Here is a 26192-nt window from a genome sequence, read left to right as displayed (position 1 = left end):
TGCGACCCAGGAATGGAATGAGAATGGAATTGCATGCCTTTTGTACGAAATGGAGTGGGAATGAAGTGCGCTTGGTTCTTGTGTGAGTTGTGTCGATTTTGAGCTAGGGGGCCTACGGCCTGCTTGCACAATGCTAGCATACGGTCAAAGTGGACCAACGGCCACGCACGAACAAGACATTTTTTAGGCCTCGTCAAACAAACTTGCATCTCCTAAGGAAAGGCATATGTATCATCTGTTTGCGAAAAAAAAATGGGTGGTTTAAACTTTTACCATTTGCGAGGCTTTTACGCTTGATCGCATTATCCATTTCTGCAGAGCTACCAAGCGCTTTTTGCGACCACCGCTTGGCTTAGTAATTTGGTGCTTTAAAAACGCGGTTTGCACATTTTTGCAGTTCTCTATGTGTTTAATAACATCACCTTCATGCTGCTTTAGCCGGCAGCACAATGTAGCTTTCAAGAGCCATTTTTCAGGTTTAGGTATTAGGGGAATGGAATAGAACGGTTCAGCCATTCCGGTGGTGGGTATGAGCCCAGTGTCTTCATTCCTAGGAGTTGAAAGCATAAGGATTGTTGGAAACTCTATTCCCCAGAATGGGATGGAGGTGCGGTGATGGGATTGCTGTGCCATTTTCGCCAAAGCGTTTACCCTGGCACACCCTGCTACATGTTGTATGAGGAACTAGTGCCAACATTGTGCCAAAACTTATTTTCACTCTTTTTGGTACTGAGACTATAATAAAGCAGGCACTGCTACATGGCCATATCGTTACGGTAGGCTTGTGCGAATTTCCAAAACATTCAATTATTGCCTTGGGTAACACTACTTGATATCTGTATCAAACATTGACAGTACTTGGAAGTCGGTCAACATTGCTCATGCTCGTTGTCATTTCCGACTGGATAGCTAGCATCCTTGAGAGCGCTTGTCACCGCACAGTGGTGTATTGCAGTGAAGCGGCAACTGCACGTCTCAATCTCGCGTACCTTGCTCCGCCGAAGCGCACCCGTGTGCTGAAGGGAAAGCACTATTCCAAAGCGAGACGTTGTGCGGTTTCTGAATAAAACTGCGGCTGGATTAGCCGCAGTTTTATTAGTATGATAGACTGCGATAGTCTGTTCTGACGCTATCTTTTTCACATTTTAGGTTTATCAAGTATAGTTAAGTATTGTGAAAAAACTTACATGGACTGCTCTTCGCGGGTATTTTTGTCAAATCTTGTTTAGTTATTACCTTTATATGCAGAGCCAGCGGCGTAGACTTTCCATTTTCACGGAAGGGGGGGGGGGGTGCTGCTGCGCGCTACCTTCTCGCCAGAACTGGAGATTGAAGCTAACGAAAACACGCTAGGATTCTATTTCCCATGTATTTTGTCAATAAAGGCAACGTGGGTGTTATTTTGTTTACATGCTGCTACTAGAAGCTCGTTACAGGGCATGTAAACAGCGTCTTGGTAAGGATTATGGCCCAGGCCCGGGAGGGCTCTGCCACCCCCTGATTTCACCAGGGGAAGCACGAGCCTTGATGCCCCCCCCCCCCCCCCCCCCCCCCATAGTCTACGCCTAGGGGTTGCGATGATGTCAGAATGCTGAGCTTTTATTGACTGACTGAAAAAATAGTGGGTAGACCAGGCATCTGGCAGGTGAAGCCTACCCACTTTCAATCAAACCCAATCGCAGCTCGGTGTCATTCTGACGCCGCCGCAACACCTGCACAAGAAGCAGGCGACTTGTTCTTTGCATGGGTTTCATCCGTTGTATGGCGCAGGGAATACAGTAAGTTACAAGTGAATTATCTGGAGCAGTAAACACAAGCATGGAAATAGCCTAAACAAATTCGGCTCGATTTCTTATTCTTTTGTTTACATGTTGATTTTTGTTATCAAGTCCTGCTTATGTCATTGGTGTTTCTAATAAAAAAACAGCTTTGTTTTCTAAATTAAGAACTAGATTTATTAAAAAAATTTAGAAGTTAAAGAAAACACCAAATATGGGTGCTTGAAATGACCACATGTTGACATTATTTGAATGAAATATACTATTTGGTTCTTGATCGATTTGATATATAAAATAAGTATGCACAGCAGTTCGTACTGCCCTTCATCAATCAGCATCCCGTTACCCTGCCTTATACTACTACGTGCAATTGAACTGGTAGCTAGGGAATCAAACCTGCCACGTTGATGCCATCGAAAGGTTGCACAGAAGCAGGAAAGCAAAGTAGGCATAAACCCATAAATCTTAACATGATAATCTTAACATTCCATAACTCTAGGATGGAGCTTGTGATGCCAGTGTCCACATTGGTACTCAGACTTTTTCGTTCTAATTAACCCCTGGGGACACCTCGGAAGAAACGCACAATAAACCAGTTCAGCGAGGTTTCAGGTGTTTATTGACCTTCGACAATGGACGCAGAAGCAACTAGTGCTGACCCAACCAATGCCACTCCCTGCAGTCCCAGAGAAAGACCGGACTCTGTGCGCGCCATACGCTTTGTCTCAGCATAATTCAAGAAAGGTAAAAAGCTACGGCCCCCACGAGCCAATCGGAGCAACGAAGCAAAGCATGTGACAGCTCGTCACGAGAGGAGTGCTCCCCTGTGGCACATGCCTTGCTCCAATTGGCTCGTCGGGACCGTAGCTTTCACCGTCTGCCAGGTTACACCAAAACAAACCACAGGCACAGCACTTGCAAAGACTTCCTCCCACAAGCCTAATGTGTGGACAAGGAAAATGAGAACTCCCAGTGAGGCTAATTAAAAAGTGCAACGATGACTCAAGTCTGCCTTTATACAACGAGTTGTGTCAGCTCCCCCCCACCCCCCCCCCCTTGTTGCGATGCCTTCATTCGTCGAACCGTATCGAGTTGACAGACATGTCGATGGCGCCTCCCGAGTACGTGCCCCTCTTCTTCTTCGTCTTCTCATGCCTGAAGTCCTTCCCCTTCACGGTGCGAAGGACCTGATTGGCCTTCTCGCCCCACGAACCCCGCGCTCCCGGCTTTGCCTCGAATGAGTTGTCTCTCAACTTGGGGTCGATGTTGACTGCCTCCGGCTTGACCCTCCGGAACGGTGAACTCCGTTTACCCTTTCCGGAAGTGTCGGCGTCGCCATCACCGTTCATCCCCGTGAAGTCTGCCGCCGCGTCTCCTTTTTTCTTGCCCTTCTTCTTCGGTGGCGCTTTGTCCTCGTCGTCTTCATCGCTCGAAGACTCGTCTGCCGCCTTCTTCGCAGCTGCTGCCGGCTTTCCAACCGGCTTCTTTGTGGCAGGAGCAGTCTTGGCAGCTGGACTCTCATCCTCGTCGTCACTGCTGTCTTCATCCGACGACTCCGCTTTCTTCTGCGGTGCCTTTTGGTTCACCTGGGCTTTGGGGGTGACCTTCACAGCAACTGCTGGTTTCTTGGGTGCCGGTTCGTCGTCGTCGTCTTCGCTGTCGGAAGATGAAGACTCCTTTGCCTTTTTAGGGGGTTGTTTGGCGGGTGTTTTTGCGGGTGTTTTCTTTTCGTCTTCGGAATCACTGTCATCGCTGGACGAAGAAGCCTGCTTCTTTGCCGCAGGCTTAGCAGGCTGTTTCGGAGTTGCAACGGGCGTTTTCTTGGGAGGCTCGTCTTCGCTACTACTGCTGTCTGAAGACGACGACTGCTTCTTCGCTGTGGTTTGCAGCTTCGCTGCACCCGGCTTTGGCGGTGCCACTTTTGGAGGTGCCGGCTCGTCATCTTCGTCGTCGCTATCAGAGGAAGAGGATTCCTTTGCTTTTGCGGCATTTGGTTTTGGCCCAGGCTTGACCGCTGGTTTAGCGGTTGGCTTGGCTGCAGGCTTGGTCTTCTGATCCGACTCACTGTCCGAACTAGAACTAGAGCTCTCCTTTGCAGCCACTGGCTTCTTGGCTGGTGCTGGCTTAGCTGCTGGCTTCTCCTTTTCGTCCGAATCGCTATCATCCGAACTGGAGCTATCTTTTTTCGCAGCTGCTGGCTTCTTGGCTAGTGGCTTTGCTGGTGTTGGCTTAGCAGGCGCTTGCTTTCCTTTAGCTGGAGGCTTGGCTGGCTCGTCAGAATCGCTATCTGAACTGGAGCTCTCCTTTTTCTTGGCTGGTGTGGGCTTGGCTGGAGTCTTGGCCGGAGTCAACTTGGCTGCTCCTGCTTTAGCCGGCGTCTGCTTCCCCTTGGCAGGAGGTTCGTCGTCGTCAGAGGATGAGTCGTCACTGGATTCGTCTGCTTTAGCATTCTTCTGGACAGAGGCCAGCTTTGCGGCAGGAGCTGGCTTCTTAGCAGTCGGCGCTTCGTCCTCGGAGTCGTCATCGCTGGAACTGTCGTCCTTCTTAGCCGCCGGCTTGGGAGCCGGCTTTGCAGCAGGCTTAGCGGCCGGCTTCTTGGCAGGTGTTGCCTTGGGTGGCTCGTCGTCACTGTCTGATGAGCTCGAGCTCTCCTTTTGCTTTTTGCCTGCCAGCACAGCCTTGCCAGAAATGGCAACTTTGAGTCCCGTCGGCGGCTTGGCAGTCTTCGGCGGTGCTGGCCTGGTCAGCACTGCCTTGTTCTTGGGGTCGTCTTCATCGGAAGAGTCGTCGGAACTGCTCGAACTTTTCGCCTTTTTCGCTGGCGCGCCGCCGGTGGGCTTTTTCGGAGCCGCCTTCTTGGAGACGGGCAGCGGTACTGCTGCCTTTTTACTTGCAGGCGGCGCGTCCGATTCCGAACTGTCCGATGAATCCGTATCCGGCTTCGGGCGTTTGGTAGCCTTTGCGTGAACTGCCGGTGCGGGCGTTTTTTTGGTCTTCGCGTCAGAAGAATCGGAGTCGGATTCGGAGTCCTCGCTCGCCGCTTTCTTCGCCGCCGCTGCCACCAGCTTCGCGGGTGCCTGCTTACCCGGCTTGGCGTTCATCTTGGCCGTGGGAGTGGAGGTCGCCGGTTTCGCGGCCTCGTTGCTTTCTTCGTCACTCGACGAGTCGTCGGACGAAGACACGTCGTGGTTCTTTGACGCGCCTTTTGGCGCACATGGCGACTGGAGTAGCTTGCGGTGCTGCGGTGAGGCGTCCAGGTAGCCGCCTACAACCCGGACAAGGTCTGGTAATCCGGTCGGCGTGGGCTGCACGTCAACTTTGGTGCGAAACTGGGCAGCGAGCGGCTTGTTGAAGCCATTTAAATATTGAAAAACAAGCGAAGCCGTCAACGTTTCTTTGGTGACGGACGCCATTGCTCGAGTCAAAAGGCACGCCAACCGCCTCCACGTGGGGTCTTCGAACGCATCCCAAATGTTTAAAGCAAATTAGAATCAATATGGATAATGTTTATATTTTATACTTTAATATAAATGTAATTGTCTCACATTTTTGGGGAATTAATATTATAATATATTAATTTGTTACTGTTTTGACATATCCGCTCTCTTGGGGGCGCTATACCATATGTTTTTGTAAATGTACATTTATAATTATAATTTTATATTCATCGTAACTTACAAGATTTAATTTTTCTTTTAAATGAGAACTTCATTTGTTTGTTTAAAGAGTGAAACTACGTCGTCACGTGACACAACTTTACGCTCTCGTTCTTCTGACAGCGAACAAACGCCTCAGACGCTATCAACTGAACGCAGCTGTCGTTTGTGAATCGTTCGGCAAACTCGCATGTCGGCGCGCAAGTAATGGCGGACGCCGCTGCTCGTTCGCTTCAGTATGAGTACAAAGCGAACTCCAACCTCGTGCTCCAAGCCGACACACGCTTGATCGAGAGAAGACCCCGAGATGAGGCCACCGGCGAAGTCATCTCCCTGGTGGGCAAGCTGGAAGGCTCCCGCATGGGAGACCGCTACCAGCGCACCAAACCCAGCAAGGACGAAAAGAAGTCCAAGAAGCAGAAAAAGGCCGCCGCCGAGGAAAACAAGTACGACGCAGCCAAGCTGAAGGGTCAGTCCCTTCTTTCGGAGGGAGTGGAAGACGTGGTCGGCATCCTGTATCGCCCCAAGACAACGGAGACCAAGCAGACGTACGAGGTGTTGCTGAGCTTCATCCAGGAAGCCCTGGGCGACCAGCCGCGCGATATCCTTTGTGGTGCCGCGGACGAGATCTTGGCCGTACTCAAGAGCGAGCGCACTAAAGAGAGCGAACGCAGACGGGAAACAGAAGCATTGTTGGGCCCCGTCGCCGAGGAGCGGTTCGCCCTGCTCGTAAACCTGTGCAAGAAGATCACCGACTACGGCGTCGACGAGAAGCAGCAGGTTGTCGACGAAAACATCGACGAAACGTACGGCGTCAACGTCCAGTTCGAGGAGTCGGATGAGGACGACGACGAGATCGTCGGGGAGGTCCGCGACGATGACTCCAACGACGAGAACGAGGGCGAGGAGGCCCACTTGGATACCATGCTGCAGGCGACCAATTTGAAGGTCGGACAGGAAGGCGGACACAAGAGCGGCAAGGGCCTGCACCCGCGTGAGATCGACGCCTACTGGCTGCAGCGCAAGCTGAGCAAGTTCTATGACGACCCCGTGGTGGCCCAGACCAAGGCCGGAGAAGTCCTGGACATTCTCAAGACTGCTGTGGACGATCGTGATGTTGAGAACCAGCTGGTGCTGCTCCTTGGGTTCAACCAGTTTGACTTCATCAAGGTCCTCCGCCAGCACCGGCAGATGATTCTCTACTGCACACTGCTGGCCTCGTCGCAGAGCTCGACGGAAAAGTCCAAGCTGCGCGAGAAGATGCAGGCTGATCCGGATCTGGAGAAAATCCTGCGCCAGCTGGAGAACACAGACAAAGACGACATGGTCCAGGAGGAGCGAGACCGGCGGGCGCAGGCCAGGCAGGCGCGCGTCAATGCTGAGCTGGAGCCCATGGAGGTGGACGAGGACAGCTTGGTCCAGATGTCGCAGTGCAAGATGCTGGACCTTGAGGATCTGTCCTTCCAGCATGGCAGTCACTACATGGCGAATAAACGGTGCCAGCTGCCAGATGGTTCATTCCGGAAGCAACGCAAGGGCTATGAGGAAATCCACGTGCCTGCCCTCAAGCCCAAGGCCTTCAGCGCCAGTGAGTCGCTGATCTCGGTGGACAAGTTGCCAAAGTATGCACAGCCCGCTTTTGAGGGCTTCCGGAGTCTCAACCGCATTCAGAGCCGACTGCACAAGGCGGCTCTTGAAACGGACGAAAATCTGCTCCTCTGCGCTCCGACGGGTGCCGGGAAGACCAACGTGGCCCTGCTGTGCATGATGCGAGAGATTGGGAAGCACATCAACCCAGACGGGTCCATCAACGGAGACGAGTTCAAGATTGTCTACGTTGCCCCCATGCGGTCTCTGGTACAGGAGATGGTGGGAAACTTCAGCAAGCGACTCAACTCATACAACATCACAGTGTCCGAGCTGACGGGCGACCATCAGCTGACACGGGAACAAATCACAGCCACCCAAGTGATCGTCTGCACTCCCGAGAAGTGGGACATTATCACGAGAAAAGGCGGTGAACGCACATACACCCAACTGGTGCGGCTGATGATCTTTGATGAGATCCATCTGCTTCACGACGAGCGAGGTCCAGTCTTGGAAGCCCTGGTTGCCAGGACAATCCGCAACATTGAGATGACGCAAGAAGAGGTTAGGCTGGTGGGTCTCAGTGCCACCTTGCCCAACTATGAAGATGTGGCAGCCTTCCTGCGGGTCGACGCGGCCAAGGGGCTCTTCTTCTTTGACAACAGCTTCCGCCCAGTACCTTTGGAACAGCAGTACATTGGCATCACAGAGAAGAAAGCCATCAAGCGCTTCCAACTCATGAACGAGATTCTCTACGAGAAGGTCATCGACAACGCAGGAAAAAATCAGATCCTCATCTTCGTCCATTCGCGGAAGGAGACGGGGAAAACCGCCCGAGCAGTGCGAGACATGTGTCTTGAAAAGGACACTCTCGGACACTTCCTGCGCGAGGGCTCTGCCTCTACCGAAGTCTTGCGGTCTGAAGCAGACCAAGTCAAGAACTTAGAGCTGAAGGACCTCTTGCCATACGGCTTTGGCATCCACCACGCTGGAATGAGCCGTGTGGACCGTACTCTTGTTGAGGACTTGTTTGCGGACCGTCACATCCAAGTACTTGTGTCAACAGCCACACTTGCCTGGGGAGTGAACCTCCCAGCCCACACGGTCATCATCAAGGGAACCCAGATGTACAACCCTGAGAAAGGTCGCTGGGTGGAACTGGGTGCACTAGATGTACTCCAGATGTTAGGACGTGCAGGCAGACCCCAGTATGACACCAAGGGAGAGGGCATCCTCATCACCAACCACAGCGAGCTGCAGTACTACCTGTCGCTGCTGAACCAGCAGCTTCCCATCGAGAGCCAGATGATCAGCAAGCTTCCCGACGTGCTGAATGCTGAGATAGTGCTGGGAAACATTCAGAATGTCAAGGACGCCTGCACCTGGCTCGGCTACACCTATCTGTATATCCGGATGCTCCGCTCGCCCACACTCTACGGGATCTCCCACGACGAGCTCAAGTCAGATCCACTCTTGGAGCAGCGACGTGCGGACCTCATCTTCACGGCTGCGGCGCAGCTTGAAAAGAGCAACTTGATCCGCTTCGAGAAGAAGTCTGGTCTGCTCCAGGTGACGGAGCTGGGGCGAATCGCCAGCTACTACTACTGCACCTACAACACAATGGCAACGTACAACCAGCTGCTCAAGCCAACGCTAAGCGAGATTGAGCTCTTCAGAGTCTTTTCTCTTTCTGGAGAGTTCCGGAACATCACCATCCGGGAGGAAGAGAAGCTTGAACTCCAGAAACTGATGGAGCGGGTGCCCATCCCAATCAAGGAAAGCATGGAAGAGCCTACAGCTAAGGTCAATGTCCTCCTTCAGGCTTACATCTCTCAACTGAAGCTGGAAGGACTGGCGTTGATGGCAGACATGGTCTATGTCACGCAGAGTGCCGCACGTCTCATGCGAGCCATCTTCGAGATTGTGCTGCACCGCGGCTGGGCCCAGTTGACAGACAAGGCTCTCTCTCTGTGCAAGATGATCGACAAGCGGATGTGGCAGTCAATGACTCCACTTCGACAGTTCCGGAAGGTACCGGATGAAGTGGTGAAGAAGGTGGAGAAGAAAAACTTCCCCTGGGAACGTCTTTATGACCTCGGGGTCAGCGAAATCGGAGAGCTCCTGCGAATGCCCAAGTTGGGAAAGCTGGTGCATCGCTATGTCCACCAGTTCCCCAAGCTGGAGCTTTCGGCACACATCCAGCCAATCACACGGTCCATGCTCCGTGTTGAATTGACTATCACACCAGACTTCCAGTGGGATGAGAAGGTCCATGGCACCTCAGAAGCCTTCTGGATCCTTGTTGAAGATGTGGACAGCGAGGTTGTTCTGCACCACGAGTACTTCTTGCTCAAAAGCAAATTCTCGCAAGATGAGCACCTCATCAAGTTCTTTGTGCCTGTGTTTGAACCACTGCCACCGCAGTACTTCATCCGAATTGTCTCCGACCGCTGGCTCAGTGCCGAGACTCAACTGCCTGTGTCCTTCCGGCACCTGATCCTTCCGGAGAAATACCCGCCTCCAACAGAGCTGCTTGACCTGCAGCCCTTGCCCGTGTCTGCGCTGCGGAACCCGACCTTTGAGGCTCTGTACCGCGACAAGTTTCCTTTCTTCAACCCGATCCAGACGCAGGTCTTCAACGCCATCTACAGCAGCGATGATAACGTCTTTGTTGGTGCTCCAACGGGCAGCGGGAAAACCATCTGTGCAGAGTTTGCTATCCTGCGGCTGTTTTCACAGACCCCCGAGGGAAGATGCGTGTATGTGACTGCCAAGGAGGCACTGGCAGAGATCATCTATGCCGACTGGACACAGAAGTTCTCACTCCTCCTGAACAAGAAGGTAGATATAACTTTTTTTTTTAAGTTTAAAAAGCGCAAACATAGCAAGGACAGTAAAGACACAAAGGCGACAGGATGGGCACTTTGTGTCTTTACTGTCTTGGCTTTGTTTGCGCTTTTTAACCTTTTTAAACTAGTATGAACCCACTCGCACAAACAAGTTTTAATCCAAGGAATGACTTCTTTGTAATGAGGGTGACTGTCTTTTGACCTACAGCAACAGTGATAACTTTTCACAAAGTTAATTTTGGAACTAGCAAACTTTGCCGAGTGTGCGTGTTATCACTTGCGAGTTCTTAAAATCGTCGTCTTAAAAGGTGACTTTCAGCTTTTTTTACTCATCTTTTCCCAGTGACTGCTTGCGAGTAAGCCAAGGCCAAGGACTCCCCATTGACTCTCTCAAATGCCCCTTTTGCTATAAAAAGATATAAACCCGTCTTTTGTAGTATTAGTGCCTCTTCAAAGTGCCAGACAACCATTTACATTCTGTACAGCTAATCGTGCCACCCCTCTCTCCAGGTTGTCATCCTGACAGGAGAGACAGGCACAGACCTGAAGTTACTTGCCAAAGGAAACATCATCATCAGCACACCTGAAAAATGGGACGTGCTGTCACGACGCTGGAAGCAACGCAAGAACGTCCAGAACATCAACCTCTTCATTGTGGATGAGCTCCATCTGGTGGGCGGCGAGGGTGGTCCCGTGCTCGAGGTGATCTGCTCGCGTATGCGCTACATCTCATCCCAGATCGAACGTCAAATCCGCATCCTTGCACTCAGCTCATCCCTAGCCAATGCCAGGGATGTCGGGCAGTGGCTTGGTGCTAACGCCAACTCAACGTTCAACTTTCACCCCAATGTGCGTCCGGTGCTGCTCGAACTCCACATACAAGGGTTCAACATCACTCACAACGCCTCCCGTTTGCTGTCTATGAGCAAGCCGGTCTACCAAGGGATCATGCGTCACTCTCCCCGCAAGCCTGTCATTGTATTTGTGCCGTCACGCAAGCAGACCCGGCTTACGGCTATCGACGTTCTGACCTACTCGGCATCAGAGGGACAAGCATCGAAGTTTCTTCACTGCACCGAGGATGACCTCAAGCCATTCCTTGAACAGATCACGGACAAGACGCTGAAGGAGACACTCACCAATGGTGTTGCCTACCTCCATGAAGGACTGAGCACGGCTGACCAAAGACTAGTTGAACAGCTCTTTGACAGCGGTGCCATTCAAGTGGTAGTGGTGTCTCGAAGCCTCTGCTGGGCTCTCTCTCTGTCGGCACACCTGGTCATTGTTATGGACACACAGTTCTACAATGGTAAAGTGCATGCCTACGAAGATTACCCTGTGACGGACGTCCTCCAAATGGTCGGCCGTGCCAACCGTCCCCTTGTCGACGAAGACGGCAAATGCCTTCTGCTTTGCCAGTCTTCCAAGAAGGACTTCTTTAAGAAGTTCTTGTATGAACCACTTCCAGTGGAGAGCCATCTGGACCATTGCCTCCATGATCACTTCAACGCCGAGATCGTCACCAAGACCATTGAGAACAAGCAAGATGCGGTGGACTACCTCACGTGGACATTCCTGTACCGCAGGATGACTCAAAACCCCAACTACTACAACCTCCAGGGTGTGACCCATCGCCATCTGTCGGATCACTTGTCTGACCTGGTAGAGAACACACTGAACGACCTAGAGCAGTCTAAGTGCATCAGCATTGAAGATGAGATGGATGTTGCCCCACTCAACTTGGGCATGATTGCCGCATACTACTACATCAACTACACGACCATTGAGCTCTTCAGCATGTCCCTCAACTCCAAAACCAAGATCAGGGGCCTGCTGGAGATCATCAGCTCGGCAGCGGAGTATGAAAATATTCCGATCCGTCACCACGAGGACAACTTGCTAAGGCAGCTCTACAACCGCCTGCCACACAAGCTGACCAATCCCAAATTCAGTGACCCACACGTGAAGACAAACCTGCTCTTGCAAGCGCACCTGTCACGTATGCAGCTCCCTGCAGAGCTCCAATCCGACACAGAAGACATTTTGGGCAAGGCGATCAGACTGATCCAGGCTTGCGTGGACGTGCTGAGTTCTAATGGCTGGCTCACCCCAGCACTCGCAGCCATGGAGCTTGCACAGATGGTCACGCAAGCACTGTGGAACAAGGACTCGTACCTCAAGCAGCTTCCCCATTTCAACGCGGACGTGGTCAAGCGGTGCCAGGAGCACAGCGTAGAGACCGTCTTTGACATCATGGAGCTTGAGGATGAAGACCGCAACAAGTTGCTCCAGATGACAGACGTCCAGATGGCAGACGTCGCCAAGTTCTGCAACCGGTACCCCAACATAGAGCTGACCTACGAGATCCAAGGGAAGGACCACATCCGGTGCGGTTCTGCGGTCAACGTCGTGGTCCAGCTAGAGAGAGAAGACGAGGTGGTAGGACCGGTCATTGCACCCATGTTCCCTCAGAAGAGAGAGGAAGGATGGTGGGTAGTGATTGGAGAGGCCAAGAGCAACTCCCTCATCTCCATCAAGAGGCTGAGTTTGCAGCAGAAGGCAAAGGTCAAGCTCGACTTTGTGGCGCCGGCTCCGGGAGACCATACGTACACACTGTACTACATGAGCGACTCTTACATGGGTTGCGACCAGGAGTACAAGTTCACAATTCACGTGGGCCAGATGGATTCCAGGAAGCGCAACGACAGCGACAGTGACTGAAGCTCTGTTGAAGGGGTCCTTTTTTTTATGTAACAGCATCTTGTCATTCCTTTTGTTTTTGTACATAATGTATCCTTTGTGTTGTCTCATCAAATAAAGCTTTGGCGATTACTGCTGTTGTGCGTGTTGTGATTTGGTTTTTTAAGCCGCACGTAGCCAGGATTTTGTTTGGGGGGGGGGGGGGGGGGAGAGGGAGGGGGGGCACTCCTGACAGAATGCTGTATGAGGGAGAGGAGGAGAGGCACGTAGCCAGGGAAGGGGGGGGGGCCCATGCCCCCCCCCCCCCCCCCCCCCCCTCTTTGGCTACGTGCCTGCTGCCCAGCCCTTGACTGAACAGTCTCCATTGTTTGGAGGGTTTCTTTTGGCCTCCGAGTGTGGAGTGGAGGGTGCAAATGTAGGTTGGCTTTTACTAAAAAGTCACTTTAGTCTGACAAGTAAAGAGTAAAGTGGAAGCTCCTCCCACCTCTCTCCACTTTAGCAGAATGAATGCTGGAGAGGAGGTCGCCTCCTCTCCAGCGTTCAGACTGCTGTAGTGGAAAGAGGTGGGAGCAAGCATCCACTTTGTTCTTGACCTGTCATAACTGTGTGCACGACTGCTGAGCGTGTGCTGATGTCTAGCTTCCACAGTTCTTTTTCAATATACATTCCACACCATCAGGATTGCCGGTCATAGCAATCTATTGTGAGCTCATTCTGGGCATGCGCTCTAAACGTTGCTCAAAACCACCAACAAACATGGTGCCCAGGGTTAGTATGTATGATCTCTATGGTGCCCAGCGAATATTCATGTTTTACAGAAGCATGCAAAAAAAAAATAATAACGCTCCACTTGATGCATTCAATAAAAATTAAGAACGAATATTTGTATATCAAGGTGTGAACAGGCATTGACAAGTCTTTATTATCCATACTTCGAGAATTTTGCTCAGAACTCTGTCTCTTTCCGCAGCAGCGTGAAGAGCGACATCACCGATCAACTTAAAAATGAAAAGTAAACCAAAACAAAACAAGAAACCGGCGCGACCACTGATCAGTGGGCGCGACGTGTTCGAGGGCGATGAATAGATGGACATATGCTCTAACAGCAATACCGCAATACTGGCAATTCTGCTTCGCTGTGAGCGCTGTGTGAGAGTTTTGTTCCTTTTGTGTGTGTGTGAAAGGACTGACAGCTTCTTCAGTGCGCTGCAACGTCGACCAACATGAACAACCAACTCGCCCAATCTGAGGTTCTAACTGCTTCCTAAAATCCAAAACCCGCCTCAAAATGAACTCCTTGTACAGCTCGGGCGCCCGACTTACGAAGCAGCTGCAGGACCACTGCGAGGGCTACGACAACTTCTTTTCGTGGATCTCCTACATCGCCGACCCGCCGCGCTTCGCGGTCGTTATCTACCCGATCGCCTTCTCGCTCCACCAACCCCTCGGCATCCGAATTCTGCTGGCCGCCTCCTGCTCAGCATTCATCAATGTCACCATCAAATGGATCCTGAACGAGCACCGACCCTTCTGGTACGTCAAGGCCCACAAGGAACTGGGCGTCCAGCTTGCCCAGACGCCCCAGACCTGCGAGACGGGACCTGGCTCCCCGTCAGGGCACGTCATGGTAAGCGCCGCAGTCCTCTTCACCGTCATCTGGTACGCGACGCTCGACAAGGACGTTCGGGTGATGCGGAGGCGTCGCTGGATCGGATACATCGTCTGGCCCACGTACGTCCTGTACTTGGGAGTTGTCGGAGCCTCGCGGGTGTTTATAGGTGCCCACTTCCCTCATCAGATCATCCTCGGACTCCTGATGGGCTTCGCCATCGGGTCCCTCATGACTCCACTGGACGTAGATGCCTGGAAGATGGGCGAATATGCCATAGTCAGCGGGGTCATCTCCCTCACCTGCGTCTCCATCTACTTCGGGTGGATGGCCCTAGGAATAGACCCTCGCGAATCTACCAAATTGGCGTTGGACGCTTGTGATGACCCTAGCTACGTGAACGTGAGCACGAATCCGCTCTACGGCATGATGCGGAACCTGGCGTGTCCGTTGGGCCTGGGCTACGCGCTCAGTCGAGCGAAGGCGGCGAAAATTTTGGAAGGTGCCAGGCGGGCACCGGTTTGGGCTAGAATCTTGGTCGGATTTGCGGGGGTCGCGGTGGGCGGACTCATTTTGTGCCTGCCCAAGCCCAAGAACAAGATCCTGCTTTACGCTGGTGCGGTGGTAGAATTCTTCATCTTCTCCTTCACAGTAGGGTATGTTTTTCCGTATGTCTTGTATCGCAACTACATGCCGGTGAACCCGTCAATGGCGGCTCCCAAGAAACAATCTTTCTCGCCTGAAGGGTAAAGGAACTGTCGCAGTTTGTGGACAGCCGACTGAAATTCACTGATGCCTTTGGCCGTGCCACTAAAACAAACAAATCTAAAAAAAATAAAAAATCTTGGCACTGTGTTATATGATTTTTTTTTACATTCAGGGTGAAATGTGCGGCCGTTTCGAAAAAAAGAAAAAATATGACCGATTTTGCTGAGGCCTGCTGAAGATCATAATCTCGGCAGCAAAGTATGAACATATTCCTATCTGCCACCACGAGGAAAAACTTGCTAAGGCAGCTTTACAACCGCATGCTACACAAGCTGACCGATCCGATAGGTTCAGCGACCCACACGTGAAGACAAACCTGCTCTTGCAAGTACATTAGTCGTGCATGCAGCTCTTTGCAGAGCTCGAATCTGACATGGAAGACATTCTGGGCAGGTCGCGCGATGAGACTGATCCAGGCTTGCATGAATGTGCTGAGTTACGGCTGGCTCACCCCAGCACTCTCAGCTGGAGCTCGCACAGATGGTCATGCAAGGACTGTGGAACAAGGACTCTTAGAGCTTCCCCATTTTAGTGCTGATGTGGTCAACAGTGCCAAGAGCACAGCTTTGAGGCCGTCTTTGACATTGTGGAGCTTGAGGAGTGAGACCTGCTTTACATGACGGATGTCCAGGTGGCTGGATGTTGCTAGATTTTGCAACCAGTACCCCAACATCGAACTGACCTACAAGATTCAAGGGAAGAACCACATTCGGTAAGTGCAATTCTGTGGCCAACATCGGGGCCCATCTGGGGTGAGAAGACAATTAATGGGGTGGGACCGGTCATTGTGCCAATGTTCCCTCAAAAGAGGGAGTTAAGGATGGTGGGTGGTGATTGAAAAGGCCAAGAGCAACCTCATCATCTCTCAAGAGTGAGTTTGCAGCAGAAAGCCAAGGTCATGCTTGAGTTCATAACACCAGCACCAGGAGACCGTACATTAACTCTGTACCGAGGAACTCTTACATGGGTCGTTAGCAGCTAGGAGTGTAAATTCACAATCCACATGTGCCAGATAGATTCCAGAAAGTGCAGTGGCAGCAACAAGGACTGAAGATCAGTTAGAATGGCCTTTTTTTATTTAGCTGCATCTCTTTCATTTTGGCTTGTGTACATATTGTATCGATTGTGTTGTTTTCAAATAAATCTTTATTGTGAAACATTCTTTGAGTGGGTGTTCGGCATTTCGTGAAGCCTGGATAAAAGCATGGCCGCGAGGCTCGACACTGATTGGTTGACGGGTGGGAGAGAAGGAGTGAGGTGTTCGACGCTGATTGACTAACGGGAAGATTATGTGACCAGGGGTGAAGTGAGGAGGAGAGGTAGGCAAGGAGGCAATGTGGGAGAGGAGGAATGAGAAGGTTCTGAAAGACCGCAAAGTTTATCATTTCAAGTGTACACATGCCATGCATTAAAAACTTATCTCAAGAAGAGTGCCGTGAACGTAGGTGTCTTGCTGAATAGGCTAGACATGCTGCTTAACGATGCTATAAACGCTTATCATGCCAGAACGTTTTATGTATGTAACACATTTATTTTATGCTCATGATTTGGATTTTTAACCCTTTGGAGTCTAATTAGGGTTATCTTATTACGTTAAAGGGATTGTCCGGTCAAATTTTGTATTCGAGAAAACAATTGAATGTCATTGTTTTTGCCTCGAGACACATCGTACGTGCAATATCTGACTTTTATATGCTCCTCTGCGTGAGTAATTGAATTTATACTGCTCCAATCGCATTCTGTAAATGCTGCTTTCGTTGGCAACATTAAAGCTCTGACGTCACAAAACACAAAGCGAGCATGTTTGTCTCGTCGTTTGCCTGCGAGTGAATGCCTCAGCGTGCTTCGTTTTGTTGTTGTGCTCGACTTGTTTCGTGGTTGGGCGAGATTTTTGTTTCGCGGTTGGCTGCCACAACCACCGGGCAGCACATGCGAGCCAAGACATGACGTTCTACACTTTTTCCGTGAGTCGTGCAGCGACGAGCGAAGTGGATCGTCGCCGTGTGCAGGGACTGGTTTCCCGTCAAGATCGAGATCCCGCTTATCCAGGAATCATCTCACAGAAGAGAGCTACGAGCTGAGCTCTAAGCGGCTTGTAAGGTGAGGTGTGATGCTGTGCCAACGATATTAACCCTTTAACCACTCAACCTGAGCTGTACTCGTCATGGAAGGTTGTACCAATATCGCCGACGACGAGTCACTCTCGTCCAGCCAAATTGATGGTTTGCTTTCACTGCCAAACACGAGACAGGTTCGTTCATCGGCTTTAGTTTCAATTTTGAACACTGGAGGGCAGGAGAGGTTGCGCAAATATAGCGTGTTTTGGTCTTTGGTACGTATCTAGCCTTGCAACGGTGATCGGAGGTGGCAGTGCGCTTGAGTGATGCCGGTGACGGCCCTCGGAAATGGGCCCTCTCTTGCGGCAGTTCGAACAGTAGCGACGATGAAGACATCGAATTTGTCTCTGAAAGTGAGTCGGACATGACGACAACCACAGTGACGAAGAAGACGACGCGCCTGGTAGTGTTCGAGTGTGGCAATGCGTAAACGCTGAAAACCCGCTACCCGCGCCTCCGAGGTTTTCGTTTTGTGGAGTGCCTGGGATTCTGCGGCAACCCACTGACGAAAAAAACATTCTCAGCTGGTTTAAGGTTTTTTTTTTGATTGGGACCTTGCCAACTTCATTGTGAGAGACAAACCGCTATGCGGTCCCGCATTTCCCAGCACGGGGTTCTTGATGGAAACCAGTGGACCGCGAAGAGATGACGGTGTTCCTTGCGCTAATAATTTTGCAAGGAGCCGTTACTTACGGAACTTTGTTAGCGCTAGTACGGAGAAACGTCTAGGCACTTGATCTTTTGTTATGGTGCGTATTTTCAAATAAATACTCCACATTTCAGCCCGTGTTATTCTTACTCTTACATGCACCGAGGGAGAGTTTCCATAAAAATCACCATTTTCTTTCAAACTTTTTGTGTTAATACCTATCAGAAACCAATCAAGTAATGTAATAGGAAAATCAGAACCACATAAGAAAAAATATGTGCAAATAAAAACATTTGGAAAAGTTTGTACATTTTTTTTAAGGATAACTTGGTGGTTAAAGGGTTGAACTACGTCCATCCACTCCTCGCCCAAATCGGTTAAATCAATTTGATTATGCAGCGAAACCGAAACCAACAGCTAGGCCATCTGGAAACGATACCAGACGTTGTATTTAGCACGCGTGCAGCCCGATCCTGTTTGACCCGCATGTGAAAATGGAGCTTGACTACGATTCACCAAGCTCGTCCAAGTCAAGTGACGACATGCGTTTGAACGATTCGCCGTTTACCTTCGACCCACGGATATCGAGGGAGCGACCCGCAGCCTCATCACAGATCCAGTGGATCAGCCGACATGTGTACAGAGATGCCGCTTCATGTACCTAGTTGCCGCTTCAGAGGTGAAATCTGCATCCTTCGCTTTGCAAGCGCCCCTAGTTCGATCGGTGGCCGTCGCAGTTGTGTTTGCCCGAAACGGCATACGTTTGCTCGAAGCTTATGGCTATCTGCAAGTAATTTCCTGATAAAGTCGTGACTTTTTTTTGCATATGCTTGGGAACTGCGTTAAAAGAACCGTATTTCAGTAGGCTACGGCCTAGGAGACTATGTAGTTTGAAACAAAATACAATACATCCATTTGACCAACGCTTGTTATCCCGACCATCCGACAAGCCTTTGTGTTTTGTAACATCACGGAGCACCTATGAATATCAGCCATTGACACTGGCGAAATTTGGGGAACAGTTTCGTACATAGGCTCATGAAAGGTTTAATTAATAACAGGAGAACATACATCAAAATAAAAATGATGTTTGTCTACATGAAGGCTCCCTCGACTTCCGGTTTCGACCGGACAATCCCTGTAAGAGTGGTCAAGCCCTTGATTGACTGGAGCGCATCCCTGGTGTGGAAGTTTTGTTTGGCCTCCTGGGTGCAGAGTGGTGCTTTCCCTTTGAACTTTGAATGGGTGTCCCGTTCACTATAAAGCCCCTCTATCCTGGGAAAAGTGGCGCCATTCATTGTTGTAGAGGGGAGGCACTCACTTGATCGAATGACGTTTTAGCGAACGCCCACGTTTCATCGAACGACACTTTAGCGAATAGTCGGACGCCGCGAAGCGGCGTTTTCGGGTGGGCCAAATGGGTTCACATTTTTGTAATGAGTTGCCAAAGACTGTCGCCGCAAAGCGGCGTAAAGCGCAGCGCGACGGATGGGTTAACGCGCGCCCCCGTTATTCGCTAAAACGACCATTCGCTCAAATGTCGCCGTTCGCTAAAATGTCATTCGCTCTTGTGATATGGACCCGAAACATGAAGGGGCTTTAGCTCACTAGGCAAAAGTGACCCCCTCTTGTTCTCTTCATCGCCGCCATGTTGTACAATTTTGACAGCTAGACACGTGACCGTACCAAATCCTGGGGCGTTTACGCAAAACTGAGCCGAAATTTGTATTGCGATCGCTCTAAAGACATGATAAACTATTTTTTTCAATACTGTTAGCTCCAGAGATCAGTGTCTAGCTCCCCAAAATGCAGCACCGCGGCTGGCGGCGTCTAGCGGAGGTATTGCGAAGCTGCCCTTGTTTTTGTCTTAAAAGCACATTTTGGACTTAGAACAAACAAAACCTAACTTATCCTGTCGGTACTGTTTCTGAAGATCAATAAGCAATTATTTTTGCGCGGTACTTCGTTAAAATCTAGACGTAAAACTGTTAAGTCACGTGTCTAGTGGTCAAAAAATGAAGGCCGAGGCTACATCCACGCGCGGGGACGTAGCCAAGTCGGGAGAAGATAAGGCTCCATCCACGCAAAAGGTCACGTGACTTATAATATAAGGAGATAATTCATTTTTATGTGCATATTATGTTTTCTAATAAGTAAATATAGGATATAAAAATAAAGAGGTTACATTTCATTGTTGTTTTAAAGTTAATATGTCACGTGACCTTACCAATTTTTAGACAATTCACCAATTCTTTACTGATTTCTAAGACTAATAGCAAATATCATGCATCATAAAGATAGTACCGATATATATCTTTATAGTTATGTCGTTATGTTGTCCAGGAGTCACACACACGCGTGTGGGCGGTGCGCGTGCGGCCTCCGGGGCCTTCGCCCATGTGCGCATCGCTGCTGAGACGAGGCGGTGAGGCTTCGTTGTGTGTGTGGTTGGCTTGGTTTGAAGCGTTTTAATGTGAGCTTATGTGTATCGAAGGAGACAAGTACGTGTCCACCGCTCCGTACGTTCTTGACTTGCGCGCACGCTCGCAATCACACAAAGATTGTGTGATTGCGAAAATTGAATCGAGAAAACTGGGTAAAAGATTCCAGAAACAGTTTATTCCATGACAAACAAAACAGTAGCTGATGCACAGATGCCACTCGTCCACGAGATCACCGATAAACATGAAGCCCTTCCTGCGGCAGAACTCCTGCAGGAGCCAGTTCACGTCTCTGTGCCGGTCATTTAACGCCTGGATCTCGGCGCTCTGACTACACTGACACACCATCGAAGAGAACCTGTTCTCCCGCCTCGGAAGGACGGAAGAAAAGGCGATCCGCATCGTCGATTGCGTTCCAAGATCTGAGCGGCCAGCCGACGAAACTTGTCAACGTACGCGCTGGCACAAACGCTGGTGTTGTTTGTGCGAAAAGCGAGTAGGGCGTCAGACACCTTGGAAAACAAAACCTCGATCCTAATGCCACTAAACGCCCGCACTTCGACAGCCACCCGGTAATTCTATGGGAAATACTAGGGCAAGTATTTCACCGTCGAATTCCCGGAAACCAAAACTTGAGGCAGATGAGAAGCGCGACCGTGCTGATACTCAAACGGCCAAACTCCTTGTCCGAGAAAACAAGAAAAAAAAAAAAAAAACGCTTCAGAGAAAGTTAAACCCGCTTGCGCAAGACCAGGCAGGCACAGTTGACAGTAACAGTTGTCCGCGTACAGCAGGAACACAGGGTGCAATGGCCGCCGAGGAGATGGAAAAACAATGGGAGGCTAGACCGGAAGTTGATCGAAGTGCGCCGGAAGTGACGTATTGCGTGGATGGAGCCTTATCTCCTCCCGACGTGGCTACATCCCCGCGCGTGGATGTAGACACTCCCAAAAATGAAAGCCGTTTACAACTGCCTGTAACATCGAATTAGAGCGCAGCTCTTGAGGAGGGAAGGGTACTGAGGAAAAGGGTATAACCCCTCCTCCTCATCCTGCCTGCTACTATGCCACGGGGGTCACGTGACATCGGGGGGGGGGGGGGGGGGGGGTCACGTGACTTCACGGTTACGCCATTGAGATCAGTGATTACGCCCGTTACGCCGCTCAAGCCGGAAACGGGCGCCTAGCTGCGCTCTAAAATGTGCAACATCTAGGCCCTCGTTAACCACAATAAATAAGGTTGGTACAAAAATAGATGGATTTATGTGCAAAGCGGTGCTAACAAGCATTTAGCAGTCTTTACTATCAATATTTTGGAGTTCTTATTTGATTTAGTACGCATTTCTTATTTGTTCAGATTTATCGTTCAGAACTGAAGATCAGTGCGGCAGCGGCGTAAAGAGCGACATCAACGATCAGCTGAAAAAAGAAAACCAAAACCTGCCAAAACAAAATAAGCGAAGAAAGAACTGTCGGCCATTGAAAGAACCGGGTACCGGCTGAGCTGAAGCGGCAGAGCCGGCGCGACGTGTTCGAGCCACGTGCGCTGACGGTACTGCTCCCCGAAGTCCGAAGTCCGCCCCCCAAAAATGGACTCCGTGTACAGTTCTGGCGCCCGGCTCACGAAGCAGCTCCAGGATCACTGCGAGGGCTACGACCGCTTTTTTTCCTGGGTCTCGTACATCGCCGATCCGCCGCGCTTCGCGGTCGGCATCTACCCGATCGCCTTCTCGCTTCACCACCCGCTCGGCATCCGAATCCTCCTGGCCGCCTCCTGCTCCGAGTTCATCAACGTCACCGTCAAATGGATCCTGAACGAGCACCGACCCTTCTGGTACGTCAAGGCCCACAAGGAACTGGGCGTCCAGCTCGCCCAGACGCCCCAGACCTGCGAGACCGGACCGGGCTCCCCGTCGGGGCACGTCATGGTAAGCGCCGCTGTCCTCTTCAGCGTCATCTGGTACGCGACGCGCGACAAGGACGTTCGGGTGATGCGGAGGCGTCGCTGGATCTGGTACATCATCTGGCCCACGTATTTTCTGTACCTTGGGGTCGTCGGAGCGTCGCGGGTCTACATCGGTGCCCACTTCCCGCACCAGATCGTCCTCGGACTCCTGGTGGGCTTCGCCAACGGGTACCTGATGACCTTCCTGGACGTCGACGCCTGGAAGATGGGCCAGTACGCCGTAGTCAGTGGGGTCATCACTATTACCTGCGCGTCCATCTATTTCGGGCTGATGGCCCTCGGAATAGACCCTCATGAATCGGCCAAGTTGGCGCTGGGCGCCTGCGATGACCCGACCTACGTGAACGTCAACACGAATCCGCTCTACGGCATGATGCGGAATCTGGCATGTCCGCTCGGGCTGGGCTATGCGCTGAGTCGACCGAATGCGGCGAAAGTTTTGGAGGGCGCCAAGCGGGCGCCGGTTTGGGCTAGGCTCTTGGCCGGGTTCGGGGGAGTCGCGGTAGGCAAGGTGATTTTGTCCCTGCCCAAGCCCAAGAACGAAATCCTACTCCACGCTGGTGCGGCGGTCCAGTTCTTCATCTTCTCCTTCGCGGTCGGGTACGGTATTCCGTATCTCTTGTATCGCAGCTACAGGCAGGTCAACCCTTTCCTCGCTGCGCCCAAGAAGGAGTCTTTCTCGACTTCGTCGTCTGAATAGAGAACTGTCCCCGTTGACGGACAGCCGACCAAAACTCACCGGTGCTCTTGACCTGTTACTAGAGCAAGAAAATCTAAAAGAAACACAACAGTCTTGGCGCTGTGCAGTGTTTCTTTCATTGTGCGACCCAAATCTCTTCTAAGGGGAAAAAAAAAAAAAAAAAAGATGCCTAGTTTGTGTTGTTTAGTTTGGTGGGCTTGCTTCCAAACAGACTGCCAATTCGTCTCGCTGCACAGATTAATTCAAATTAACATCGCTTCCTCTCTTGTACAAAATAATCAACATTTGCTGGAAAAGCTTGCCAATTACATGATTTAAACTAATTTAATAGTTCGGTCGTGACCATGTTTACGTTTCCTTCTCAGAACAGCCTTCGAGTAAATAATAATAAATGTCAAAAAGTTGTGTTTTTGGTGCCTCGAAGAGTATAACTTTGTTTAAAACATATTTTTAATTATGATTTTGCAAGTGAAATGTTCTTACCAATGCAGTCTTTTGCAGCATAGACCGCAAGCACAAATTTACTACACTGGGAAAAGATTTTGCTTATACCTTGTGCGACAGTGGCAGGTGGCATCCTTACTACAAATAAACCGTGTGCATGCAATTATAAAACATAATAAAAAAAAGCATCAAGTGCTTGTAGGATCTGCAAAATAGCATACGTTATCATGTCATTTCATCGAAACCCGTTTGAGACAACGGGCACTCCTCTTGTTTGAGAGAACGGGCAGAATTCTCTAAAAGGACACTTATCGCCATTTTTCTAAACTGGGTTTTTCTGTAGAGGGATTCAATAAAGTGGGGTCGGTTAAACGGCGTTTGCTAAGACGCGCTTCTCTAAACCGCACGCCTCCAATCCGAAAGGATCTTTTTGTTTTCATAGGAGAAGGTCCACCGCAGACTGGTTGCTGAAGCTGCTATACATCCACATTAAACTTGCACATCCATATTAAATTTGCCGTTTAAAAATATTTAAGAAAATTTTTCAACAATGTAAAATGTTGATAAAGCTGTTGCACCGTTTGTGACCCAGCTTTGAAATGTTTCGTATGGATGAATGAACTGATTATGTGGCTCAACTCTTTCAAACAGCAGCTTAACAAGTTGACCAGGCTGTCTCTTAAAATAAACAATGTTAAACTGTTAAATGTCTAGTAATCTATAGCACCATTCCTGTATATTTCAACCTCTAATATGTTTTAAAACAACACTCTACAAGTGTCTGTGTGCATTTATATCTCGTACAAGATCTGTATAACAGGCTGTGATATTAGAAAGCTGCTAATAATCTAGGCGGCAGAAAAAAAAAAAGAAAAAAGTATGCTCTTATTTATTATGTTTCACCTAGTGCTTGTTCAAAGTGTTACCATATGTGATATATATGTGACCATGGTATATTTGGAATCCATTGGCAAGATGGTAATCCCGTGATGAATGTTTGGACGTCTGCATTGTTAAGTGACAAATAATGTCCCGGGTTTTTCAGTTAATAAATTTAGGAACCAAATAAAGCTTGCAACATCACTTGGCCAAGCCAAAGGCACCAGCTGCAATAGATTGCGAGATTGAGGGGGGGGGGGGGGGGGGGGGACTTAAAAATAGTGTTTCCAAAACTGAGGACTGCTGTGGAAAGAACCTCTTTTTGCCAAGTCTGTTGCTAGGGTTGGGCAGGGGGGGGGGGGGGGGGTTTGGGCAAAGCAAGCAAAGAGAGCTTGGCAATTTCTTGGCAGTTTTATTTATCTATCTGGTGGAGGTTGTGATGTATGTCCTGTGCACACCGAGGTTTTAGTTGAGCGTTGAAAAGACCTCCGGTGATCCAGACTACTCTGCCGTCCCTCGCGAATGCGTGGCAGATGTCCTCCATTGGTGCAAGCTAGGGTCACCATAAAAAAGCTATGCTTCGGAGCAGTGACATCCCAGCCACCTTAATGCTAAGAAATCGTTGCTTATTTAAAGCTTTATCCCAAATTGCAAAAAATGGCTTTCTGTCGTCCGGAAATGCTGAAACTGTTTGCGATGGGGCAAAACAATGTCATCCGCACTTCTTGACGCGGCATTAAGGCTTGGGAAGGTTGCACATTCGAATTGCTAATGATCGCCACTTGTACCTGACCCCAGTTATGCACCAACTGGTGGTGCCCACAAGAAAATGGGGTGCCAGTGCTCGAAGCATAGCTTGTGGAGTCACTAGTGCGATCCAAATCTTTGCTCTCTCACTGCTTCAACATCTCATCCTTAAGATGTGTTGCTGTGCGTGCATGTTCGCTCTATGGAAACGGGTAAAAATGTCATGTTGCATAGTTATTTTTCTAGTGCAAATTTGTATGTTCCTACAATAAATGTTTGACATAAACCAAACAGAAACAAATTGTCCCTTTGGTCTTTCAAACCAGTGGCAGATTCAGAGGGAAAGGGGGGGGGGGGAGTCCAGATGTTTTCACCTCTCCCCTTGAATTCACCATGTGTCAAATTTTGGGGTAGAGAAAAAAAAAAAGAGGGGGGCAGGTCTCGCTGACACCCCCCCCTCTCCTCCCCCCCCCTCCCCTCCTCTCTGGAAACACCGTCATCCGTTTCCAACGGTTGTCAATGAACATGTTTGGACGTTACGTTTTTGCAGCTTTCAACATTTGGGAACTGCAAAATCCAGAGCTGCATAAATCTTTACTGACAACATAGAGAGACCATGAAATAATTTTTCCTATTTTTCCTTCTTAGCTTTTTTTTCTCCTTAGCTCCAGAGCAAAATTAGAAATTGTTTGTGACATAGTATATCACCAGAACCGGTGACCAAGCTTTCACCATGCTTTCCAAGTGCACCGTGGAACTTGTCATTCACAAACGATAAGTTCCGTCACGGCACCATGTTGGCCACAAACACAAATTAAAATATTTGTCAACGGATTGATCCTTGACAAGCGCATACGTCCGAGTGACGCAATGCTCGAGTCCAATGCGTGAGCTAGGGTCGGCGGATGTGATTAGGCACCGCGGACGCATTGCAGTGGAAATGCTTTCGAAAGAAAGCAGGTAAGAAATAGTCCCCTATATTTTAAACTTTTTGTACCAAAAATTTTTGCTTTCTATCCTCGTGTACTAGTCTTCTTTAGGCTTACTGAACGATACACAATTGGTGAAATCCCAATCTCAAATCATTTATCCCAGGCCAAAATTCATTTCATGGTCACTTTAACCGAAAGCAGGGTGTGGTGAGCTGCAAACGTCCTATTGCGCTTCAGCCAATCAGAGCGCAACATCAGCCGATGAGAAAATTGAACAATGAATCACAAGGTAAGACTGCGAGCACTATGTTTAAGTTGTCGGCGACTGCAGTAGCGATACACCACACAAATATTTGGCATCATCCAGCTAG

The 26192-nt window shown here is 50.0% G+C and overlaps 4 protein-coding genes across 4 annotated transcripts; 3 read left to right on the top strand and 1 right to left on the bottom strand.

Moving 5' to 3' along the window:
* Positions 1 to 2380: 2380 nt before the first annotated feature.
* Positions 2381 to 5230, bottom strand: LOC8053091 (nucleolar protein dao-5). The gene has a single exon (XM_029989842.4). The coding sequence runs from the start codon at positions 5189 to 5191 to the stop codon at positions 2849 to 2851; it is 2343 nt and encodes a 780-aa protein (XP_029845702.3). The 5' UTR covers positions 5192 to 5230; the 3' UTR covers positions 2381 to 2848.
* Positions 5231 to 5548: 318 nt separating this feature from the next.
* Positions 5549 to 12702, top strand: LOC8053092 (U5 small nuclear ribonucleoprotein 200 kDa helicase). The gene is made up of 2 exons (XM_002434403.5): positions 5549 to 9862; positions 10381 to 12702. Exons 1-2 carry the CDS (start codon positions 5642 to 5644, stop codon positions 12589 to 12591), a joined length of 6432 nt encoding a protein of 2143 aa, XP_002434448.2. The 5' UTR covers positions 5549 to 5641; the 3' UTR covers positions 12592 to 12702.
* Positions 12703 to 13602: 900 nt separating this feature from the next.
* LOC115328576 (glucose-6-phosphatase 3) lies at positions 13603 to 15034 on the top strand. Its single transcript, XM_042288693.1, has 2 exons — positions 13603 to 14197; positions 14369 to 15034. The coding sequence occupies exons 1-2, from the start codon at positions 13859 to 13861 to the stop codon at positions 14927 to 14929; spliced, it is 900 nt and encodes a 299-aa protein (XP_042144627.1). The 5' UTR covers positions 13603 to 13858; the 3' UTR covers positions 14930 to 15034.
* A 6486-nt stretch (positions 15035 to 21520) lies between these two features.
* On the top strand, positions 21521 to 24387 carry LOC8053185 (glucose-6-phosphatase 3). Its single transcript, XM_029989845.4, has one exon. It carries the CDS (start codon positions 21743 to 21745, stop codon positions 22817 to 22819), a length of 1077 nt encoding a protein of 358 aa, XP_029845705.3. The 5' UTR covers positions 21521 to 21742; the 3' UTR covers positions 22820 to 24387.
* The last annotated feature ends 1805 nt before the right edge of the window (positions 24388 to 26192 follow it).

The sequence above is a fragment of the Ixodes scapularis genome, unplaced genomic scaffold (genome assembly GCF_016920785.2).
Source record: "Ixodes scapularis isolate PalLabHiFi unplaced genomic scaffold, ASM1692078v2 PGA_scaffold10__122_contigs__length_95168666, whole genome shotgun sequence".
Taxonomy (NCBI): domain Eukaryota; kingdom Metazoa; phylum Arthropoda; class Arachnida; order Ixodida; family Ixodidae; genus Ixodes; species Ixodes scapularis.
Note: the sequence above shows the minus strand (reverse complement) of the source record. Positions and strands in the feature narration are given on the sequence as shown.

Coding starts and splice junctions, on each gene's coding strand:
- LOC8053185 (XM_029989845.4), top strand. CDS start 21,743: ATGGACTCCGTGTACAGTTCTGGCGCCCGGCTCACGAAGCAGCTCCAG.
- LOC8053092 (XM_002434403.5), top strand. CDS start 5,642: ATGGCGGACGCCGCTGCTCGTTCGCTTCAGTATGAGTACAAAGCGAAC. Junction 9,863..10,380: donor CACTCCTCCTGAACAAGAAG/GTAGATATAACT, acceptor CCCTCTCTCCAG/GTTGTCATCCTGACAGGAGA.
- LOC115328576 (XM_042288693.1), top strand. CDS start 13,859: ATGAACTCCTTGTACAGCTCGGGCGCCCGACTTACGAAGCAGCTGCAG. Junction 14,198..14,368: donor CCCCGTCAGGGCACGTCATG/GTAAGCGCCGCA, acceptor TTCCCTCATCAG/ATCATCCTCGGACTCCTGAT.
- LOC8053091 (XM_029989842.4), bottom strand. CDS start 5,191: ATGGCGTCCGTCACCAAAGAAACGTTGACGGCTTCGCTTGTTTTTCAA.